General features: G+C 44.8%; 1 protein-coding gene across 1 annotated transcript in view; it reads right to left on the bottom strand.

The window, feature by feature from the left end:
- LOC141105625 (C-type lectin domain family 2 member A-like) overlaps positions 1-19,999 on the bottom strand; it is a gene marked incomplete in the record, with an annotated part of 89,679 nt that overhangs the window by 41,104 nt on the left and 28,576 nt on the right. The window contains 3 exon segments of the mRNA XM_073595585.1: positions 3,953-4,113; positions 10,552-10,659; positions 16,169-16,237. Of these exon segments, the coding sequence (XP_073451686.1) occupies positions 3,953-4,113; positions 10,552-10,659; positions 16,169-16,237 (338 nt within the window).

The following is a 19,999-nucleotide window of genomic DNA, read 5'->3' as shown; positions in this document are numbered from 1 at the left end:
TGTTGGGGGGTGTAGTGTTCTATGTATAGAGTGTAATAGAATTGTATTATGGTCATGTCCAGTGGTTGGTCATGTTGGAGGTGTAGTGTTCTATGTATAGAGTGTAATAGAATTGTATTAGGATCATGTCCAGTGGTGGGTCATGTTGGGTGGTGTAGTGTTCTATGTATAGAGTGTAATAGAATTGTATTATGATCATGTCCAGTGGAGGGTCATGTTGGAGGTGTAGTGTTCTATGTATAGAGTGTAATAGAATTGTATTCTAATCATGTCCAGTGGAGGGTCATGTTGGGGGGTGTAGTGTTCTATGTATATAGTGTAATAGAATTGTATTATGATCACGTCCAGTGGTCGTTAATGGTAGGTGATGCAGTGTTCTATGTATAGTATATAATATCATATATTTGTAATATGATTATGTTTAACCCTTAGTTGTATTGGGCATGTGATATTTCCAGCATATAGAGAAGGGATCTTCAAACTGCGGCCCTCCAGGTGTTCAGGAACTACAATTCCCATCATGCCTACTCATGTCGGTGAATGTCAGAGTTTTACAATGCCTCATGGGATGTGTAGTTCTGCAACAGCTGGAGGGCCGTAGTTTGAGGATCTCTGGTAACAGAGCTGTCAGGGCTGGTGCAAGGATTTTTGACACCCTACAGTAGATGAAACCCCATTTTTCCGCCCCTTTGGCTCTGCGGCACCTCTCCACCTATTTCTTCAGCCATGGTCTGCGGGCCCGCACCTGTGCCTCTGGACCTGGCCCTAAGACAAATAGTGACAATACAACACCCCTTTACAATACAGTGCCTGCTTTACATCACAGACCTCTTTGCATCCAAGCCCCCCAATTTACGTCACAGCCCATTTTACATCAATGCCTTCTATCCCCCTTTACATTGCAGCCACTTCCTTACATCACAGACCTTCCCCCTTTACATCAGTGTCCTCAGCCCCCCTTTCCTTGCATCCAAGTCCCCTTCACATCCTCCTTTCTTTGCACCTCAGTCCCCTTCACAGCCCCCCTTTTCCCCCAGTCCACTCTACCACCCTCTTTACTTATACCCCAGTCCCTTTTACAGCCCCCTCCTTACTTGCACCCCAGTCCCTTTCACAGCTGCCCCCCTTACTTGCACTACAGAAACCTGCAAAGCCCCACTCCCTGTAATCCCAGTCCTGTTTACAGCCCCCCTTCCTTGCACCCCAGTCCTTTCCAGAGCCCCTCTCCTTGGAACCCAGCCCCCTCCTTGTATCCCAGTCCTCTTCCCTGCATCCCAAGCCCTCCCTTCATGTATCCCAGTCCCCTCCACAGCCCCCCTCATTGTATCCCAGTCCCTTCCACAGCCCCCCTCATTGTATCACAGTCCCCTCCGAAGTCCCCCTCATTGTATCCCAGTCCCCTACGAAGCCCCCCTCACTGAATCCCAGTTCCCTCTGAAGCCCCCCACCTTATATCCCAGTCCCCTCTGAAGCCCCCCTCCTTAAATCCTAGGCCCTCATTCCATGTATCCCAATCCCCTCCACAGCCCCCTCCTTGTATCCCAGTCCCATCCACAGTCCCCCGCCCTGCATCCTAGGTCCTCCTTCCATGTATCCCAGTCTCCTCCACAGCCCCCCTACTTGTATCCCAGTCCTCTCCACAGCCCCCCTCCTTAAATCCTAGGCCCTCCTTCCATGTATCCCAATCCTCTCCACAGCCCCCCATTGCATCCTAATGCCCTCCATAGTCCCCCTCCCTGCATCCTAGGTCCTCCTTCCATGTATATCAGTCCCCTCCACAGCCCCCCTTCTTGTATACCAGTCTCTTCTACAGCTGTCCCCCCTTACTTGCACCCCACTCCCTTTCACAGTCCCCGCCTATCTGGTATCCCAGTCTCCTTTACAACTGCCTATCTTCTTTGTAACCCAGTCCCCTTTATGTGAATGCTCCCTTACCTTACACAGCAGGTAGAAGACAGAAGATGCGGCATGTCTGAGCAGAGGGCGGGAGCCATTTAAATGACAGATGACTGGGACCACCCCTAGCAACAAATTACAGGCTTTTTAACTTGAAAAGTTAGACAGCTCCCTCCTTCTGCTCGGCCATTCTATCTTCTCCCTGCTCTGTAAGGATGAAAGCGGCAGCAGGGGAAGGAGGAGTCACACTGGAGAGGAGAGGACACCTAGGAAGGCAGCAGCACTTCTCCCCTGAACATAACCCCCACCCCCCCTCACCCCCTCTAGTAGCGATACTCTGCAGCCAGCACTAGAACTAGCAGTGCATTGCAGCACCTCATGTACCTGAGCAGAAGAAGGCAGGCCTTTGCAGTCATCTAGGAAGAAGCAGCACCTTCTCTCCAAGTCCCATTTGAACTCCAAGCCTGCTGGGGGTGGAGGTAGGGATGAGGGGGGGAGTTATCTGTGTCTTCTTAAGCCTCATACACACGATCGGATTTTCCGCAGATAAAACGTCAGACTTTTGTCCGAAGGGCGTTGGTCAGGAACTTGTCTTGCATGGAAACTGCAAGGAATTGTCCGCCAACGAACACGAACATAGTGACATATTAGACGTACTACAAGACTACAAAGAGGAAGTTCAATTGTCATGCTCCACCCTTTGTGCTCCTTCTGCAAATTTTGTGTTAGTAGAAGTTTGGTGAGCGTTGATTCGCGCTTTTCATTGCGCCCCTTTCTTTTCGTTTCTGAACGGCCGTTCGTCAACCAGACATGTTGCGGAATCAAAGGAGATAACATGTTATTTATTATTGGCCTTGTAGTTATTGCTTTGATCCAAGTCCTGTTCAGGAACAGGAGGAGGAAAATTTCTTAGACCAAAATTGGTTGCTTTTTTAATCGTGACCAATTATGTGATATGCCTTTGCTGCGGGAGCTCCAGGAGAATAATCCGGATGATTTTCGGAATTATCCCTGGATGACGGACCCCTGCTTTCACCAACTCTTGGCATTGTTGACCCCCTATATTAAGAAGCAGGACACATGCATGAGGCTTTTATTTTATTTTTTGGTTGAATAATAATGAGTTGATTTGGTATATTTTCTATAATTTTGGATGCATAGAATGCACTTTTTGGTTAAGTTCTATTGGCAGATAGCATGTCTAATTTTATTTATTTATTTATTTTAATGCACAATAAAAAAATTGTGTAGAATAATACTTGGCTATGTGTTTTACTTGATATGACAGTTTGGGAGTAGGCAGTTACATTTTATAAAATACAATTTAAAATTAACAAGGGACACCAACATAGTTGTATCTTTGATCTTAAAAACTACGGGATAATGGTGTTGTGGTAACTTGACCAAAAAAAAAAAAAAAAATAACAAAGCAAAATAATATTATTCTTGATATCACTAGAAAAAAAAAGACTTTAGTTTGCAATAACTCCATCAGTATCACCGGCAAAGCAGCTTCATTATTATTCCATTAAAGAAGAAGAGAATTGTGCGCTGCATTTCGAGATTTCACAATTTGCCACGTCATGAATGGTAATTCTCCATTACGAAGGCTAGTTTACAAGACCGACCTGGCTCGTCCTGTCCTCCGAGCATGCGGGTTTGTTTAGACTTTTGTCTGACAGACTTGTATACACACGCTCGGAAAATCTGACAACAGATCGTTGTCCGCGGAAAATTTATAAGCCTGCCATCCAACATTTGTCCGCGGAAAATCTGACAACAATTTCCGATGGAGCGTACAAACGGTCGGATTTTAGGCCAACAGTCTGTCATCATACAACTCCCAGCGGAAAATCTGACTGTGTGTATAAGGCTTTAGCACAGCTGAAGTGCTCACTCCTCACCGCCACATGCAGCGCAGCGGCAAGCCGGTGCAGCGCCCCCAACTGATGTGCGCTCTAGGCCCACCTTTCCTATAGGCAACGCCAGCCCTGAGAGCTGTAGTATAATTATATTTACTATCAAGTTTTACTTGGAATTGCTTCTAATAACTTACCAATTCCTCTTTATTATCAATAGTTGTCAGCGATGAATTGTGCTGTTTGCAATAATCCTGGCTTTTGGGCCATGTTTCAAAGCTTTCTGAGAAAAAGTAACATTTGCCTCTGTACGGGATCCATTCATCCTCACAGTGAACACATGTATTCTTTTCTTTCTCTGTTAGAAACAAATATATATATATATATATATATGACACAATTTAAAAAAAACATTTAAGAATAGAAAGTAGAAATGCACAAACTGTCGAATTCTAAACAGTAAATCAACTTTGAAGACTCAACCAACATAAAAAGTTGAAAAACTGACCTTGCTTAGTTTGTTAAAAAAGACAATTTTGATTACATTAATATATGAAAAAAGATACTTGGAGGTTGTTGTGGAAATTTTTATTAATGTATATTGTCAGATGTCCCCCAGTGTCAGTTTTGCTGCAATACGCTCATGCGAGTGTGTCCGCACATACAGACGTCAGTAGAGGACCGTTGGTTGCGTAAACCTTCCCGTGGATGCAGGAGATCTGTTTGCCCTTTAAGGGATGTTTGCTTGTGCCTAATCAAGAAACTGGCCACCTCATGGCGACTGCATATACGCTCCCGGCAAACAGACCCACGTACATGGGAACCATAGAAGACCATGGCTCGCTGAGCCTCGTGGAGTATGGTTCGCACCAGTGGTAACGGTGGGAATGTGCACACAGTCCCGATCAGAGCAATGTTTGCAGTGTTCACAATGTGAGGCACATTGTTTCTCAGAAGGAAACTGCACACTTCACTACCGGATATCCATTTGAATATATACATGTCTGATTGGTTCTTTTGAAAGTATGCCAGTGTCTGATTGATTGTGAAGCCGCCACCTTCCCTTGTTATCCCTGTTCAGCCCTATAAACAAACAAGATCTGCCCTATTCAAGCAGGATTTTCTATGCTCAACGTGATACCAGCTGTGTTACTTGGAAATATGCAAGCGCTCTTTACCGGTGTTCTGTCGATTTGTGCCCTCCTTCGAAAAGTGCCTGCGCATGCGCAGAATAGAAGGGAACTCCAGCTGATTTCCCGATCAGCTGACGTGACTTCACCATAGCGCATGCACACATTGTGGGAGGCTTTTTTAGATGGGAGATAGCATTTGACAGGCACAATTGAATGCTATACAAACAGCGAAGGGACACTGTATTTGTCATATTGTGCCTCGCTGTTGCGCCATGGGGTTTACAGTGTGCTCAAAGTCCAGTTTTGTCTGTGTTGCTCGGCCGGTTTGGTGTGTTGAACGGCGGGTTTTGCCTGTGTCTAAGGGCGGGTTTTGCCTGTGTCTAAGGGCGGGTTTTGCCTGTGTCCAAGGGTGCGGGTTGCAACAAAGACAAAACCCACCCTGCAACAGCGAGCCACAATCTGACAACTACGGTGTCCCTTTGCTCTTTGCATTGCTTTCAATTGTGCCAGTGAAACGGTATCTCCCCGTCGAAAAAAGCCTCCTACGATGTGCGCATGTGCTATGGTGACGTCACTCCAGTTAATCGTGAAATTTAGGTGGAGTGCCCTTCCATTCTGCGCATGCGCGTGCACTTTTCGACGGCAGGCACAAATCGATAGAACACCGGCATTATGCAAGAGGATTATAACTGTGCTTATTAGCACAACGGAATTATTTGCTTATAGGCGAAGCTCTTAATTTCCACGACAAGGTGCTGTTGAACTAAGAGCTGGAATTTTTAAGGTGCCAATAACTTCAGTCATAATCATATACTAAAATCACAACGATTTATTGAATATTGCATTTAAAAAAAAAAAATAATGGACAATTTTCATGTTTGATATACAGCTTATGAATTCTTTAACCACTTGCCGACCAGCCGCTGCAGTTATACTGCGGGGGAGCCAATCAGCGGGTCTGGTGGACTCGATGTCTGCCGGACGCCCACAATCGTTCCCCCGCAGAGGCAAAACCGGGATCTGCCAAAGTAAACAAGGCAGATCTCCGTTCTGACAGGGGTTTACACTGAGATGCAGGAAGATGGATCTCTGTGTTGTCCCAGGCAGCCCATCCCCCATACACTTAGTAAACACACCCAGAGAACACAGTTAACCCCTTGATCGCCCCTGATGATAACCCCTTCCCTGCCAGTGTGATTAGTACAATGTCAATGAATATTTTTAGCACTGATCACTGTAATAATGTCACTGGTTCCCAAAAAAGTGTCAGAAATGTCAGTTAGGTGTCCGATCTGTCCACAGCAATGTCGCAGTCCCGCTAAAAATCACAGATCGCCGCCAGTACTAGCAAAAAAAAAAAAATTTTAATAAAAAAAATAAATCTATCCCCTATTTTGTAGACGCTATAATCTTTGCGCAAACCAATCAATATACTCTTATTGGGGATTTTTTTACCAAAAATATGTAGCAGAATACATATTGGCCTAAATTGATGAAGAAATTAAATTTTTTTTTTAAATTTTATTGGGTATGTCTTATAGCATAAAATAAAAAATATTGTTTTTTTTTTCAAAATTGTCGGGTCTTTTTTTTTTGTTTTTGTTTACAAGTGTGTCTTGGAAACGGTCAGGAAAAGGAACGACAGGCGTAGTGAAGAAGCCGATTTGCGTACGAACGCTGTCGAGTGGAATTTTAGAAAGCTCAAAAGAATGCGTGGCAACGGAGGTGACTGGCCAGGTGACCGATAGCTCGGATGCCTGTCTGTGCTCGGCACCAACCTGTGAACCAGAGCCCCCAGGGCGTACTGGGGCGGGGAGCTGCAGTCTCGTATTTCTAAGGAGGAATGTTGTGCTCTGTAGTTTATTGAAGTATGTTCAGCCTGCTAACGCTTGCACTGCCAGCAAACTTGACATTGAGCGACATTGTTTGCGTAGGTGAAGGGTCGCCCTTCGAAAACAGAGTGTTGTGCACAGAAAGGTGTGACAGTTACTAACACCTAAGGAGCAACTTGAATCATGTATGTAAAGTAAAACATTTTGTGAAAGAGCGCTTAACCACTTTTTACTTTTTTCTATAATAAATATCCCCCAAAAATATATTAAAAAAAATATTTTCCCTCAGTTTAGGCCGATACGTATTCTTCTGCATACTTAAAAAAAAACGGTAAAAAAAGAAAAAATCGCAATAAGCGTATATTGATTGGTTTGCACAAAAGTTATAGTGTCTACAAAATAGGGGATAGTTTTATGGCATTTTTTTTTATCATTTTTTTTTTTTTTAGTAATGGCGGTGACTTGCAATTTTTATCATGGCTGCGACATTATGGCGGACAGGTCGGACACTTTTGGCGCGATTTTGGGACCATTCACACTTATACAGCGATCAGTGCCATTAAAAATGCATTGATTACTGTGTAAATGTGACTGGCAGTGAAGGGGTTAACCAGGAGGGGGCGCTGCAGGGGTTAAGTGTGTCCTAGGGATGTGTTCTAACTGTGGGGGGGGGAGGGGCTATGTGTGACATGACACTGATCACAGCTCCCGATTTACATGGGAGCGGTGATCAGTGTCCTGTCACTAGGCAGAACGGAGAAATGCTTGTTTACATCAGCATCTCCCTGTTCTTCAGCTCCGTGAGATGATCGCGGGTATCCCCACAGACATCGAGTCCGCGGGACCCGCGATCACACTCACGGAGCTCGTGGTAGGGTCACGCGCGCACCGCCAGTGCGCACGCGACCACGCGGCTGCAATTTCAAAGGGACGTACAGGTACGCCAAATTGCACGCCCGTGCCATTCTGCCGGCGTATATGTACATGCGGCGGTCGGCAAGCGGTTAAGAAAAAATGCAAGGGAAGGTACTACGCACCTAACTCTATGCCCTAACTTGCGAAGTCCTGGTTGAGGTCGAGAACTGGGTCGACCGGGAACCTGTAGTAAGGTGACATAGGAGTTTAATAAATGAAAAAGGGGCTGCAAAGAGCTGTTTGGGGCACAGCTGGCCCCCTGGTGAAGGTGTGAATCCTATCGTCAGTGTGTGCTTTTTTTTTTTTTTACCTGAGGAAATAATGTCCAAACCTGGTGCAGGATGGACCATCTTGAACTCTACTGACCTAAAGGGGAAATGACAGAACAGGTGAATGGCCATTTTGCCACTGGAGATGATGAGGGGCTGAACTGAGTGCCACTGGAGACGTGCTTGCAACAATTGCAAGTAAGTAGCCTTATCAAAAAGGTGAAAACAGTGATAGGGGAATTTGAGTATGTAGGAATGACCGACCATCTACATATGAATAGATGGAGTGAAGTGGGTATGTTATGCGCCTGATTTGAGTAATGTAAATCCGAGGATCCGAATCGATGTGCCACCATGATGTCACGCCGATGCGAATTAATTCGGACCGGGCTGAAGAGTGAGTAGATGGTGCGGTGTGTACAGCCGAGGATCTAAATCGTTGTTCCGCCGATCTGACTAGATTCGGATCAGACTGTAGAGTGTGTGATATGAAAATTTAAATGAATGTATGCAATAAACCGATATGCAACGCTGTGCCGCCGACGCGACTAGGCTAAAAAACGGGCTGTGGTAGAGTGAAAGCTGGGTATACACTATACAATCTTCTGCCTGTCCCCTCCCCCAGATTCACCAGAACCATGCCACAAGAGGCCAACCTCGAGGGCCTTGATTTGTATGCAATCGGGCAGGCCCCTGCACTACATGGCTCCTGTAAACCCAAGGAGATCAGACAACAAAGTCGCACAGTGTGTATGGGTCTAAGGGTTGCTACATCACTCCTCCAAACTGAACACATACCAACCACCCAGCCCCCGAGGCTAATTGGATGCAGACAAGGCACCAGGTGGGCTGATTACCACCTCAATGAGCCACAGAACCCATGCAATCAATACTTGCTGGCTCCAACCCCATAGACCAGCGACGCCTATGCCGAGTAATGTCTGGCAGTAACCGACAGTGACTCTAGGCGGCTCGGGTCTATGAACAAATCATATGTTCATAGATGAGGCGACGAACAAAGCAGAGGGAACTTACGAATGAACTGGGCTGTCCCGAATAATGTCGGGACACGACTGCCAGCTTGGATCTACGAAAGAATCGTATGTTCGTGGATGAGGTGACGAACAAGGCAGAGGGAACCTACGAATGCACTGGCCGACAGCTAACTATGAAAGGGGATGCGCGATAGGGCATGAAACAAATCGCAACTTGCGTATGATATGAAAAGGTTTATATCCTACTTGCAACAGCGAACGAGAACTTCCGACGAAGACTACGAACGGAGATGCCGCAACACACTTGAATCCAACGCATAGACTTTTAAGCATGAGGTGAGCTGGGAAGAGCCAGCCTGGAGACATGAGGTATCACAAACCGGAACCGACAAGGACCACAGGTGAGTGGTGTGCTTTCAATACTCCCCGGGCTCCACCCATAATTCCAGGCCATATATACAAAAAAAGTATACGATTCACATTGATAATCCATATTGATGAATATACCGCACAATTTCGTCATATATAACCATCAAATTTTACAAAAACAGAAAAAGCAACAAAAAATTAACATTATAAATGTTAATCATTTGTTACTATTTTTGTAACATTTGATAGTTTTATATGACAAAATTGTGCTGTATATTCATCAATATGGATTTTCAATGTGAATTGTGTGTGTATATATATATATATTACACACACATACACGTACACTCACCCTTATGTTCAATTCATCTATCTAGGTATGTTAGCATATATCCCCTGAGGAAACCTATCCAAATGGTGAAACATGTTGGTATTGCTACACCAATACTCAGGGTCAGCCCAGCTGGGGCAGTGGAGTTTGAGTGGAAGCTGGAGATGGACTGTTAGGAGGCTGTCGGAGACCCTTGAGGGTAACCCCCTAGTCTGGGGGGGGTGACCTTTTGGTCTGGGAGCTCGGATTCTGGAGGGGTCCTCTGACAACACAAGGAGGAATCCTGTGCAGTGGCACAGGAGCGGGCACAGGAACAGGTGTGGGGACAGCAGGAGCCAGTGAGCATGTCTGAGATCTTTGGGGAGAAGACAGCCAGGTGGGCTGGTGAGTGAGACAGTCGGGATGACTGAAAGGCAAACTGAGAGGACTGGGTGATAGCAGTCTGAGATGGATGCAGAGTCAGTCTGGGAGGACTGTGCAAGTTTAGCCAGAACGGCGAATGTGAAAGGGGCAGCTGCAGCCAGGTGGGCTGGCAGTGCCTGAAGAGGTGGTGCTGGGATCAGTAGCTACAGAAGGACGGCTTGCTGAGGGTCCATTTTTTCTGGTGAGTGGGGATACGAGAGGGGGGGGGGTGGCACATGGCACAGCATGTTTATATGAAGCACTTCAGCACCTTTTAAACTTTTTTGGAGCAACTGAGCACTTTTTAAGAGACTGTTTTGCAATGTAGTTTTTTTTGTCACATAAATTATTTATATATTATTGTAAACTGCAAGTGCTGCATTACTTAGATTGTCATTTGAGGTGATTTAGCACTTGGTGGACAGCAGCTGCAGGTCATTTTATTTTGTTTTTCACGACTTAACACCTAGCACAAATAGTTTGTTTTATTCTTTGAAACATTGATTTTTCTTTTGTCAGATTCTGATAATTGACTGCAATTAAGACTTACCTCTGACAGACAGCAAAATGATAACAGTGATCAAAATCAGTATTGCTGCTCCTTGAGCTATAACATAGATCACTGAAACCTTTAATGACCGAAGTTTCCAAGCAATTCCTAAAAACAATTTACAGATTATAGATTAGAGGTACATAAAATCTGATATTAATTATAATCACAGAGACAGAACATAATGGAGTCACAGATGAACACATCATATGATTCTTGTACAGTAGAAGAGCTCAGAGTGAATAGAAGTCACTGTCCACTGCTTGTATGTTACATGGACACACACAGCTGCTGTGGGGGGACAGGGACCACCCCCATCATGATGTTACTACTGGTTTCTAGATTAGGAAATACGTTTTTAAAACCAGTTGTGGCTTCTCTCTCCCCTTTCCTAGGGCAAACCTAGATTCCTTATGCCGCGTACACATGATCGGACTTTACGGCATACCTGGTCTGGCGTACCGGATTTTATCGGACAATTCGCTCGCGTGTGGGCTCCAGCGGACTTTGTTTTCTCAAAAGTTTGACGGACTTAGATTTGAAACATGTTTCAAATCTATCCGACGGACTTGAGTCCTGTTGAAAAGTCCACTCGTCTGTGTGCTAGGGCACTAGGGCAGCTACTGGCTATGAACTTCCTTGTTTTAGTCCGGTCGTACGTCATCACGTATGAATCCGTCAGACTTTGGTTGATCGTGTGTAGGCAAATCCATTCATTCGTAAAGTCTGTCGAAAAGTCCGCCGGGCAAAGTAAGTCCGGTCGTGTGTACGCGGCATTATTCTTTAATGTCAGGACATTGAACCTGTGCTATCGCTTACAGTGCCTTCCCCAGTCTATGACAAAAGGAGAAGCAAAAGGAGAAGCAGCAGACTAATGAGCGCATCTCTAAATTTGCTCTCTCCTCCTATCAGCATGCTTCTTAACACCACATTGGGGTGGATTTAGTAAAAGCAAATAGACTATGTACTTTGCTAGTGCAGTTGCACTCATTTTTTTCAGAGCCTAGTAAATGTAGAGCTTCACTTTGTAAACAATATCCAATCAGGTGCAAGGAAAATGTGAAAAAAAAAGCATTTTTGCTTGCACATGATTTGTTGATGAAAATCAGCAGAGCTTTACCACATTTGCTAAACCCCGGGGTAAATGAGTGCAACTGTACTTACAGAGTGCACAGTCTATTTGCCCTTAGTAATTCCACCCCATTAAAGTGGTTGTAAACTCTTTACAATCACTTTTGACTACAGGTAAGCCTATAATAAGGCTTACCTGTAGCTACCGTGAATTTCTCCTAAACTTGCACTGTTTAGGGGATATTCACTGTATACGCATGTGCCGTTGTCATACGTACATGCCGTTTCTTCAGCTGGTGTGCCGTTAATGGCAGCTCTGGCGCGCACACGCGGGAGTGAAGTCATCGCGGCTCCGGCCAATCACAGCGCCAGAGCCCGCTATAATCTGGGAGACATGTTGTCGGCCAAAGTGGTGTGCCGGGACCGCTGCGGGGGGCTTCGATCTAAGGTAAGTATATCATAATGAGCTAGTATGTGATGCATACTAGCTCATTGTCTTGCAGGTTTTTCTTCTGCCTAAGTTTACAACCACTTTAACACTGCAGTAAACTGATTGGCTTCTTGTACTGCTTCTTCTCACAATCTAAACTCTGCTGTATTTGGACTTCGAATGACTGATACCAGGTCACATCCAGGTATTTACATTGCTTGCATTTAAAAAAAGAAAACTTCAATGAAGTATTAATGACTAGAAACCTGCATAATTAGTGTTTTTTTTATATCTTTTTGGCATTTAGCCTTCGGAGAGCTTAGTGAGAAGGAACTTGTATGTGCTAGCTGCTTACACACACTTGTTCTTGACAGCGCAATGTTTCCACATATATTTATTAGCTTAGTGGGAAGGAATAGACACACATGGATGAATCTGCACACTGTTTCCCAGAGCAGAGGTTAGCATGGTGACCAATCTAACCACACATTGCTGCTTTGTCTACTGGGGTTTTTCCCTACAATTGCAATCTTGCTTGTACAGTATAATACAATAGTAATTGCCGGAGCTTCTTGCTTAACTGAGTAAATGTCATATGCTGAATTGTTGACAACCTTCTGAGAAGGCTAGCTGCCCAACTGCCCCATGAAGCCAATTAAGTCAAAACTGGTCTGTGTACTTCTTCATTTTTCTGGATCACAGCCGAGAGGTCTACTATACAGTCAGGGAACTAACATTTTAAGAAGGAGATTGGCAATGGCAACCTCAACTCTGCCACCTCTTTGTCTGCTCTGCTTACACCGGGCTGCACAGAGATTCAGTTAGAATATTTGAGGGCCCGGTCACACTAACTCACCGTGGCAATACAGGTTAAATGTGATAATGTGACACAGTGCCATTCAATTTGACTGGTACTCCAATGCACCTGCCAACAGGCTTGCATTGCGGTAGTGTGGCACTACACTAACGTGCATTGCGGTGTGTTGCACTGACAAAAATGATTCTCTGGTGGGGAAGGGTAAAAAAAAAAAAAAAAGTAGACTTGCCCAGAAATTAGCTGTAACTCATCAAAGTTTGTGGCAGAATAATTTGCTTGCTAATGTTTATGAATCCAGACCAGAAAAATATTGTATTCTAGATAAACCAATAACAGATTTTAAATGTCTTCAGAAACAAATATTATACAGGATTTGTATATCTAGCACCCCCCTGACCCCTAGAGGCATGGTGGTTCCTCCAGAGACAGGGTGGGCTAACATTTTACCTCACGGCAGTGGTCATCAACCCTGTCCTCAGGGCCCACTAACATGCCAGGTTTCACGTATTACCTTGGGGAGATGCAGACTAGAATACTGCAATCACTGAGTAGCAAATGATATCACATGTGATGTATTTCAGTTATCTTGCAAACCTGGCCTGTTAGTGGGCCCTGAGGACAGGGTTGATGACGACTGCCTCATGGTATAGATCTCTTAGGCAATAATGGGAACTGTGAACAGATGGGCACCATTCACTTTTAGGTAAAACAAAATGCATTACTCACAGTCCATGGAAGAGAGGCAGAACTCCATCAGGTCACAGAACAGGACAACGGTCTTCATGTCGAATACGACACACCTTTGAATTAGAATCCTTGCTTAGACAATTTGAACAGCAACTATCTTTTTTGTCAACTAGCACCAACTATCCCAATCTTCTGCACGAGAGTTAAACAGCCTTCATAGGACTTCATCCTAATCTCAGTCTTCTGCAGGAGAGTCAACCAGCTTCCATGGGACTCAATCCTAATCCAAAACTTGTGAAAGAATCAACCAGCCTCTGTGGAACTCCATACTAATCCCAAATCATCTGTTGCAGAGTCAACCAGCCTCCGTGGGACTCCATTCTAATGATATACTGCTGCAGGAGAGTTGACCGGCCTCCGTGGGATTCCATCCCAATGCCAGTCTTCTGCAGGAGAGTCAGCCAGCCTCCGTGGCACTCCATCCTAGTCTCAATCTTCTGCAGGAGAGTCAACCAGGCTCTGCGGGACTTCATTCTAATCCCATTCTTCTGCAGGAGAGTCATCCAGCCTCAGTGAGACTCCATCCTAAAGCCAGTCTTCTGCAGGAGAGTCAACCAGCCTCTGTGGAACCCTATCCTAGTCTCAATATTCTGCAGGAGAGTCAACTAGCCTCCGTGGGACTCCATCCTAGCCTCATCTTCTGCACGAGAGTCAACCGGCCTCAGTGGGACTCATCCCAATCCCAGTCTTCTGCAGGAGAGTCAACCAGCCTGTGGGGAACTCCATCCCAGTCTTCTGCAGGAGAGTCAACCAGCCTCTGTGGGACTCATCCCAATAGCTGTCTTCTTCAGGAGAGTCAACCAGCCTCTGGGGGACTCCATCCCAGTCTTCTGCAGGAGAGTCAACCAGCCTCCATGGGACTCCATCCTAGCCTCAATCCTCTGCAGGAGAGTTGACCGGCCTCGGTGGGACTCATCCCAATCCCAGTCTTCTGCAGGAGAGTCAACCAGCAGCGCAAAAAGAAACAAATAAATGTGTGATGTATGAAAGTCCATAAGATCAGAGCTAATAAATGTATATTAAATGTATATTAAATAAAATTAAATGATCAGAGTAATAGTTCAATTCCTCTTGGTATACACAGGCCAATCCCTTTTCATATCACAACCGATGTGGTAAGTAAAAGCATGAGAGTGCGCTTACCAGACAAGGTGGACCCCTTAATTACAGGGGGTCAGTAAAGCCTGAACGAACCAATGGCAAACAGCTCCACTGTAACTCAACTGCAGGGAACGATTATCCGATATCCTGGGGAGATCCGCACTGCAGGGAACGATTATCCGATATCCTGGGGAGATCCGCACCTTAAATGCAGGATGGACAGTGGCAGTCCCCCAAATAGAGAAAAGACTCTAAGAGCGATCCGTATAAAACTACCCAAGTTTATTACGTATAAAATTCATGAATAAAAGCGCTCAACGGCGCAGTAATAAACAAGAAGGCTCTCGTTCAAAAAAAAGACAGTCTGTTCGCGTCCGAACAGCTGTCGGCATGAGATGGCAGCGGGTGACGTCGGCCTAGAAGCTCCGCCCCCGTATGCGGCGTTACGTCCACAAGGACTGCGTCAGCGAAGGTGGGTCCCATAATTGTTGCTATGAAGATATCAAAAATTAAAACATACAGGTGAACATTCAGGTAAAGATAACCATTATAGGGGATGTACATTATGATTATGTTGAAACATGCGATAGCCAGTGCTGTAGCCATTACAAAACATATGCATTATAACATATTTATAATGAAACATACAATAGCAAATGCAAGTGAAGAACAGAGTAATCAGGGGGAGTGTGGGAGTACAGACTCAGGGTGAATCTATTCGTTTTCACAGCCCCCTGAAGCAAAACCCTCTAGAAAAGAGCGATAGCTCAATTGAGTATTTAAGTATTTAAGCTTGGGGAGAGAGTAGCATTTAACTCAGCAATCCCACGTACTTCACGTTGGAGTAGGAGTTTGTTTAAATCGCTTTACAAGGAAAAGGGAGACAATAACGTTACAGTACAATCTGATACAAGAGAATATTACATAAACCTCCTGAAAACCACCAGATATGAGGGTTGATAACTACCAGTACATTTACTGACAGTTTGCAAAAATCTGACTTTTACAACTGTCCATAATTATCAGGGGGTGATAACTTGTCATGCTGTGTTGATAGTTTATTTGTTATGTATATTGTTTCCGCATCGTGTCGTGTTTATACAGTTTAAATATCAATGTCTTTATTTTTTACTAGGGGTTCTGTCATTTTTCTGGTTGCCAGTAAAAAAATGTGCTCCATCAGTAAATTTCCCATGTTTTGTCAGTAAAAAGTGCCACGGGAGGTTGGCAACCCTGTCAAGATACTGTATACTGATTTTTATGTTTCTTGGGCTTATAAGAAAAAAAAAAATTGAATGTAAAATAACATGCCGTCAATGCAAAAACTTGGAAAAGTCCAGACAAGGCAAACCCAAGCTATAAAATGAACATTCAACATAACACGATTTCATGATAGCAGTACAATTCAGTATAATACACAATCTTTGTAAATACAAATGCTTCCATCATACCTTTTTTCCGTTTGTAATCCACATGGTTGTTGGTGTTGTTGTTGTTGTTATTTGGTGATTTGAAGCAATCTGTACAGAGAGAAAAAATACATTTATTGTTCCTATATCATGCAATGCAAAAACACTTTTCTTATAGCCTCTCTTAAAGCGTTTGTTACCCCCCCCCAAAAAAAAAAAATCACATCCTGGTCCCTTAAAGCAGATTAAACAGAACAGTGCTTGTGCTGTGAAATCTGTCCCTCTCTAAACTGTAAAAAAAACTCCCTGAACCTGCCACTTCCTGTATGCCCTCTCTATACTGACCACAAAAATCATGGCTGCTCAGCCCTGACCACCGTGGTCAGAGTGCGCCCCTCCGTCATATGCTGCCCTGCTCTCCTTTCTCCCCCTCACCCCCTCCTTCCTGCCGCTCAGCTCCCTCTCTCTGTCTGTCTCCGCTTAGCCCCGCCCCTATTATTGAAAAAAAAAAAAAAACTACAATTGTCACTGCCACCCCCTCTATTAGAGGCTGGCATACCTCACTGTGTGAATCATTTTAAAAAAGGAGCAGTGTAAATACCGATTTTGAGCTGTCTTCAGGCCGGTCACGTGACTCGCGGCCGCTTTACAGCTACGAAACAGGGCTTCTGCGGGTGGAGCCAAGCGGCCACGTGATCTCCCCAGCTGACGTCAGAGGGAGATCACATCCTCTCCCGCACAAGCCATCCATCGGAGCTGGAAAGCGGCCACGAGTCATGTGACCGGCCTGAAGACAGCTGAAAATCTGCATTTACACTGCTCGTTTTTTAAAATGACAATGACATACATAGTGTGCTATGCCAGGCTCCAATGGAGCGTCTGGCATAGACTTATACAAATGAGTTCACGAACCCTTTAAGACAACAATATATCAATGCATAGGAGTATAGGATAGGAGTAGCAGAAAATAAAATAGACAACTACACTATACGGTAAAAATGTGTGCAACTGATCATATTAACCGCTTCCGGACCGCCCCACGTACATTTACTGCGGCAGGGCAGCCCGGGTGCCCAAAATCACATACCTGTACGTGATTTTGTGCACGCTGTTTAGGGGGCACGCGCGTGCCGCTGGAGCACCACTCCCGCTGTGATTGGACACAACAGGAGCCAATAAGCGATGGCCGCCACGACCCGTCGATCATTTAGAAGAGAACCGGAGCAGCGGCGTGCCAATGTAAACAAAGCACACCGCTGCTCTGTCAGGGAGAAAGAGAGATTGTGTTTCAGCTAAGCTGAATCAGGGATTTCTCTTTTCCTCCATTAAATCCACTGCCCACACAGTTAGAAAGCACTCCCAGGGAACACATTTAACCCTTTGATCGCCCCTGATGTTAACCCCTTCCCTGCTGGTATCACTTATACATTGATCAGTGCATTTTTTTAACACTGATCACTATATTGTTGTCACTGGTCCCCAAAAAGTATAATTTAGGGTCAGATTTGTCCACCGCAATCCGGCTAAAAATCGCAGATCGCCGCCATTACCAGTAAAAAAAATAAAAATAAATAAAAGTCCATAAATCTATCCTGTAGTTTGTAGATGCTATAACTTTTGTGCAAACCAATCAATATACACTTATTGGGATTTTCTTTTACCAAAAGTATGTAGCAGAATACATATTGGCCTAAATTGATGAAGAAAATTGTTTTTTCACATTGTTTTTTTGGATATGTATTATAGCAGAAAGTAAAAAAATTGTTCTATTTGTGGGAAAAAAAATGACAATTTTATTTGGGTACAACATCCCACGACCGCGCAATTGTCAGTTAAAGCGACGCAGTGCTGTATTGCAAACAAAAAAAAAAATGGCCTGATCTGGAAGTGGGTAAAACCTTCCAGGGCTGAAATGGTTAAATCTTATATCACAGCACATACAAAGTATACCTATTAAGTGTCAGATACAAAATCATCAATACCCATACATAAATAATATTCCAAAAAAACTATACAGTGGAACCTTGGATTGCGAGCATAATCCGTTCAAGGAGAATGCTTGTAATCCAAAGCATTTGCATATGAAAATGAGTTTCCCCAAAGAAGTCAATGGAAACTAAGATAATTCGTTCTGCATCGACTTCTATTGCATGCAATACCGCATGTGGCCAGAGGTGGGGGGGGGGGCGCCGGAGAGCCTCAGAAATACTCAGGGACAGCTCGGCTGAACTCGGAAAGGCTAGGAAACACTCGGGAATTGAGAATTTCTGAGTATTTCCGAACGGCTCCGAACCGTTCCAAGTGTCATCGGCGCCCCCGCACCTCTGGCCAAATGCAGTACTGCACACGCTCGTTTTGCAAAACAACACTCGCAAACCGAGTCAGAATTTAAAAAAAAAAAAAAGTTGCTCGTCTTTCAAAACGCTTGTTAACCGTGTTACTCCTTAACCAAGGTTCCACTGTATATCAAAAAAGTTAATTTAATCTTCAATCTTCATAATTTTTGTGCTCAATTATTAAAAATAAAAATAAAGTTCTGGAGTGCTCCAAATTAAACAGTTCATAAAGTGATTTTCTTTATAAAAAGTGCTTTGTGCTCACTACTCTATACAAAAATTGCTCAAGTGTTCCAGAAATATTAAGCCGTGAGAATGTAGCGCACACCCTTCTTGTGCCCCTACTCACCAGACAGAATGGACCGTCAGCTTTACAGCATGAGGATCAAACATGCTTGTATCTGGTGGGGGGGTCTTCCAAAGCTTTCCTCCTGTATCTCCCAACCAATACCAAAAGCAACAACAGCAGCAGCTGTGTGTATTACTCGCTCTTTTCCCACCAGGGTCAAATCAAGGGAAAGAACATTTTTCATAGTGTAGTACTTTATTAATAAGAACATTTAAAATTACACTTACAACAAGGATGATAAAAGATCACTTTGCAGGGAATAAGCTAGTTCCAGGTCCGCTGCAATCAGCATGCTTTCCACGGATGCCGGAAGTGATTTAGCGTGCTTAGCAAACTGGAAATTCCATCTACGTGCTTCGCCCCGCCCTCTTTGATGACGCCCTGTGGGAGAGGTGAAGCGCGCTGATGGAATTTCCAGTTTGCTAACCACGCATCCGTAGAATGCACGCCGAGCACTTTTTGTATGGAGTAGTGAGCACCAAGCACTTTTTATGAAGAAAATTACTCTATGAACTGTTTAATTTGGAGCACGCCAGCACTTTATTTTTAACAATTGAGCTAAAAATGATGAAGATTGAAGATGAAATTAACTTTTTTGAGGGAAGTACCACTTTAACCACTTGAGGTCCGGGCCATAGCCGAATGAGGGCTACAGCGCGGACCTCAATTTCCGGGAGGCCGTCATGGGACGTCCTCCCCTGTGCACGCACACCGCGCGCACCCTGCAGGGCGCGCGGTGTGCACGCTGTGATCACCAAGTCACAGAGACTCGGATGATCACAGATCCGAGTAAGGGGCCGGTCCCGGCCCCTTACCATGTGATCGGCTGTCAGCCAATGACAGCTGATCACATGATGTGAACAAAACCACGGTGATCGGTTTCGTTTTCTCCTCACGCTGACAGCGTGAGGAGGAAAAACAAGACAATCACCGGCTTATGTCAAAGGGACATCGGTCCCGAAGAGGAAGGAGGCACATTTGCCTCATCTGTGCCAACAGGTGCCATCTGTCATTGCCACCTGCCAGTGCCCACAGTGCCCACAAGTGCCACCTATCAATGCCCACCAGTGGTGTCAATCAGTGCCACCTAGCAGTGCTGCCATCAATCAGTGCCCAATCAGTGCCCATCACCGCCACCCATCAGCGCCCATCACCGCCACACATCAGTGCCCACCACTGCCACCTATC

The sequence above is a fragment of the Aquarana catesbeiana genome, linkage group LG08 (genome assembly GCF_042186555.1).
Source record: "Aquarana catesbeiana isolate 2022-GZ linkage group LG08, ASM4218655v1, whole genome shotgun sequence".
Classification (NCBI taxonomy): Eukaryota; Metazoa; Chordata; class Amphibia; order Anura; family Ranidae; genus Aquarana; species Aquarana catesbeiana.
The sequence above is the reverse complement of the archived record's forward strand: the minus strand, read 5'-3'. Positions and strand labels throughout refer to the sequence as shown.